The sequence below is a fragment of the Littorina saxatilis genome, linkage group LG16 (assembly GCF_037325665.1).
Source record: "Littorina saxatilis isolate snail1 linkage group LG16, US_GU_Lsax_2.0, whole genome shotgun sequence".
NCBI lineage: Eukaryota > Metazoa > Mollusca > Gastropoda > Littorinimorpha > Littorinidae > Littorina > Littorina saxatilis.
The window spans coordinates 32045464-32050463 of NC_090260.1; the positions used below are offsets into that span (position 1 = coordinate 32045464).

The following is a 5000-nucleotide window of genomic DNA, read 5'->3' on the forward strand; positions in this document are numbered from 1 at the left end:
GTATTGTGTAAAAAAATTCCATCTCACACGGCATAAATAAATCCCTGCGCCTTGAATATGTGCGCGATATAAATTGCATAAAATAAAAAAATGACAAAAAATTACAAAATCCCTGCGCTTAGAACTGTACCCACGGAATACGCGCGATATAAGCCTCATATTGATTGATTGATTGATTTTTTGTTTTGTTTCCTGCATGCGTATATTCATGTTTCCAAGCCCTGAGACTTTCGCTGTTAACTTGTGGTACTTTATCGTGCGTATGCGTGTACACGGGAGTGTTGGGTCACCGAGGAGAGTCTGCACAAAGTTGTCTCAGGGAAATCAATCCCTCGCCGAACGTGGGGATCGAACCCAGGCCGATAGCGACAACTGGTTTTGAAGCCAGCGCCTCTACCGACAGAGATATTTCCCCGCTCTGTTACAGGTAGAGCAATGAAGATATTGTAAATAATCTAAATGATCTGCAAAATCTCTGCTCAATTAAGACCCCCCCCCACACACACACACACACACACACACACACACTCCTCTCACCCCTAGACACACGACGACTACCAACAACTACATTATTCCGCCTGAGAACAGGGCATAATTACAGACTTGATCAAAAACTGCACACAACATTGCGTGCCGTGCCCACCCCCATGTTCCCCTGTGGAGAGGCAGAACAAGACGCAGCCCACATCCTACAGGTATTGGTCTTGGCATTGATATTTTCATTTGTTTTTCATTTTCATTACTTTATTGTCCCATCGCTGGGTAATTCGGGTCGCTTCCTCCCAGTGGAAAGCTGGCAGCAACGGAGTCGCGCGTGTTTAGGTGTATTCAGCCACCTGCACTTGTGGCAGAATGACCAAGGTCTTTTACGTGCCATTGCGGTGACACGGGGATGGGACATGGCTTCCTGTCTCTGGGTCTGCACATAAAGTTGACCCGTGTCCGTCCCGGCCCGAATTCGAACCTGCGACCTTCCGATCACAAGTCCAGTGCTCTACCAACTGAGCCACCTAGTCCTGTGACGTTACCCATATGGATATTCGGGCTGCTATCTCTCTTTCACAATACCTCTGTCCAGAGCTACTCAAATTTATCAGCATGGGGAGGGGTGGGGTGGGGGCGGGGGTTGATTTGTGATCCTAGGGCCACGGGTTCGACTCCAGGCCAGGACGGACACTGGTCAACTGTATGTGTAGACCAAGAGACGGTATCCGTGTCACATTTCCGTGTCACCAGAGTCGCACGTAAAAAAAACAAAAAAAACTCGTTCACCATAAGTGGAGGGGGCTGATCATACCTAAACACGCACACACCTCTGGGTAGCGCGACTCCTGTTGTGGCTAGCTTTCCACTGGGAAGAAGCGACCCGAATTTCCCAGCAATGGGATAATACAGTTGGTCACGTAAACTAAGTTTACAACTTAGTAAACGTTCCAACAACCTACCTTTCTTGTTACCGCAACACGGTGGCCTAGTGGTAAGGCGTCCGCCCAGTGAGCGGGAGGTCGTGGGTTCGAACCCCGGCCGGGTCATACCTAAGACTTTAAAATTGGCAATCTATAGTGGCTGCTCCGCCTGGCGTCTGGCATTATGGGGTTAGTGCTAGGACTGGTTGGTCCGGTGTCAGAATAATGAAGCCTGAGCTGCGACTTCTGTCTTGTGTGTGGCGCACGTTAAATGTCAAAGCAGCACCGCCTTGATATCCCCCTTCGTGGTGGACTGGGCGTTAAGCAAACAAACAAACAAAACCTTTCTTGTTTTTTGATTCACGTAAACTAAGCTTTTGCTTGAGTTCGTTTCCTTTTTGCATACTGTCAATTTGTTTGTTTGTTTGTTTGTTTGTTTGTTTGCTTAACGCCCAGCCGACCACGAAGGGCAATATCAGGGCGGTGCTACTTTGACATTTAACGTGCACCACACACAAGACAGAAGTCGCAGCACAGGCTTCATGTCTCACCCAGTCACATTATTCTGACACCGGACCAACCAGTCCTAGCACTAACCCCATAATGCCAGACGCCAGGCGGAGCAGCCACTAGATTGCCAATTTTAAAGTCTTAGGTATGACCCGGCCGGGGTTCGAACCCACGACCTCCCGATCACGGGGCGGACGCCTTACCACTAGGCCAACCGTGCCGGTCAATTTGTTTTCATATCATGTATTTTTAATAGCATTTTGTTTAAAGCAAAGTTAATCTGAAGGCGGTGGAAATGGATTGGGCATGCCATGCGTAGAGAGCAGGCTAGCATCACGAGGACTGCCCGTCACTGGACACCGTAGAGGAAGCACAAGAGAGGCAGACCCAAGAACATCTGGCGATGAACGGTTGAGGGAGAACTGAAGACCCTGTACCATACGTGGGGTACCATCTAGAGACTCGCCCAAGTAGGTAAGTAAAATAAAGTTAACGTATACACAAATCAAAACTCACTCAACGGGCGTGATTTTTCCGGCGTCCTTGGGACGCGTGAACCAACTGAAGGTCAGCATGTCGATGTCCAGAGTACCGATGTCACTGCTGTGTCGCCAATGGAACTGCAGCGTCGTGTCGTCGATGATGTCGATGGTTGGCATGGTGGACACGCGATAGTCTTTCACGATGGGCTCCACCAACGGTTCGTACCAACCTTTAGAATGCGTAACAAGTTCAAGTTCAAGTTCAAGTTTATTAGTCCATAACCCATGGGGGCATTTTGAACAATAAATACAATCAATACAATCATGATAATTATATGCTAATAAAGTAAATAAATGGAGGGAAAAAAAGAAGAAACAAAATGTATGAAAAACTTTATAACAATCATTTCATTTCATTTCATTTCATTTTTTCATTTTCATTTCATTTCATTTTCATTTTCATTACTTTATTGTCCCATCGCTGGGAAATTCGGGTCGCTTCCTCCCAGTGGAAAGCTAGCAGCAACGGAGTCGCGCGACCCAGGTGTCTGCGTGTTTAGGTGTATTCAGCCACCTGCACTTATGGCAGAATGACCAAGGTCTTTTACGTGCCATTGTGATGACACGGGGGTGGGACATGGCTTCCGTCTCTGGGTCTGCACATAAAGTTGACCCGTGTCCGTCCCGGCCCGAATTCGAACCTGCGACCTTCCGATCACAAGTCCAGTGCTCTACCAACTGAGCTACCGGGCAATCAAGTCGGGTGAGTGTGACCCAACGGTCTTTTAAGTGCACAGACAAACAATTTGTGGACAAAACCTAAGCTTGACGGAATGTTCGGCCGCTTGCTAGCAAGTCACACGCGAATGAATAGAACGTTGGCAGTCTCTTTGGTTTTTTGGATTTGCTCTTACTGTAATTGCAATCTGCAATTTTGAAAACTATATGTTTAAAGGTGTCAACATCATATCACTAGAAGTACATAATTATATTTGAAACTTGTGGACATTATTATCCCACAGCTAAGGCCACCAAAAAAAATGTCTGTTTACGGTATCCCGACCGACCCTATTTTTTCGCGCGACCCTAGACTTTTTTTTGGCATTTGGGGAAAAAAAAAATATATATATATATTGAAACAAGAGGCGAAGCCTTCAAGGCTCACGTAAGAAATCGACAAACAGTAACACAAACTCAATCACTCCGTCACACATACACACACACACACACACACACACACACACACACACACACACACACACACACACACACACACACACACACACACACACAGTAAGCAGGTGAAACTGTGCAAGAAAGTGAGACCCTGGATCTGCCAAGTAGTCTCGGCCCGCTCACAATAACAATGACCGAGACTTTCAGTAATTCCTTTGCGTGACGTCTAACCCTCTTACGTTATAATGTGACGTCTTCAAATAGTTTCTATCACACACGTCAAACACTTTTGACCGAGACGTAATCTTCTTATGCGAGCTTTATCCATAGACTCGGAAATGTTAAAGTTTCTATCACACACACACACACACACACACGCACGCACGCACGCACGCACAGACAGACAAAGTTTATCATCGCATAGGCTACACTTACGTGAGCCAAAAATAAAAAAAAGTCTTTGTTTTTTGGCAAAATAACTTAAAAATATGTTTTTGGGGAGAAAAAATAAAAATAAAAAATAAAAATTCCCGACCTACCGACCCTATTTATTTTGCCTATGTTACCGTAAACAGACTTTTTTGTTGTTGGCCTAATGTACACCAAATATGAAGTATTCTGCTCATTACATGAGGGAGTTATTAGCATTTTTAGTGGGTGGCCTTTTGTGTGTGTGTGTGTGTGTGTGTGTGTGTGTGTGTGTGTGTGTGTGTGTGTGTGTGTGTGTGTGTGTTTGTGTGTTAAATTATTATAGTGCAATGCGTTATTCATTGATATGTGTGTGATTGCACTAATAATGTTTTGTTATTGTTTTTCCCGGCGCTTTGATCGGGGTTTAACCGTGCAAACACACGCTTTTGAAATATCATGCATCTTCTGTCTTCTTCTGCGTTCGTGGGCTGAAACTCCCACGTACACTCGTGGGTTTTTTGCACGAGTGGAATTTTACGTGTATGACCGTTTTTTACCCCGCCATTTAGGCAGCCATACGCCGTTTTCGGAGGAAGCATGCTGGGTATTTTCGTGTTTCTATAACCCACCGAACTCTGACATGGATTACAGGATCTTTTTCGTGCGCACTTGGTCTTGTGCTTGCGTGTACACACGGGGGTGTTCGGACACCGAGGAGAGTCTGCACACAAAGTTGACTCTGAGAAATAAATCTCTCGCCGAACGTGGGGACGAACTCACGCTGACAGCGGCCAACTGGATACAAATCCAGCGCGCTACCGACTGAGCAACATCCCCGCCCATATCATGCATTACTAGTATTATTATTATTTGTGCGATGCACGTCACATCTGTTAAACACATAAACGACGAGCGCAGTGGCCTAGTAAAAAAAAAAATCGGCCTCCTAATCGGGAGGTCATGAGTTCAAATCCCGGCCCTTGTTAAGGGTGGAGATTTGTCCGATCTCCAAGGT

At 45.9% G+C, this 5000-nt stretch overlaps 1 protein-coding gene across 2 annotated transcripts in view; it reads right to left on the minus strand.

The window, feature by feature from the left end:
• Window positions 1-5000, minus strand: part of LOC138950837 (polypeptide N-acetylgalactosaminyltransferase 5-like) — a 31897-nt gene that overhangs the window by 19313 nt on the left and 7584 nt on the right. For both annotated transcript variants that reach the window (XM_070322555.1, XM_070322553.1), the window contains exon 5: window positions 2433-2628. In XM_070322555.1, the coding sequence (XP_070178656.1) occupies window positions 2433-2628 (196 nt within the window). The remainder of the gene's footprint in view (window positions 1-2432; window positions 2629-5000) is intronic.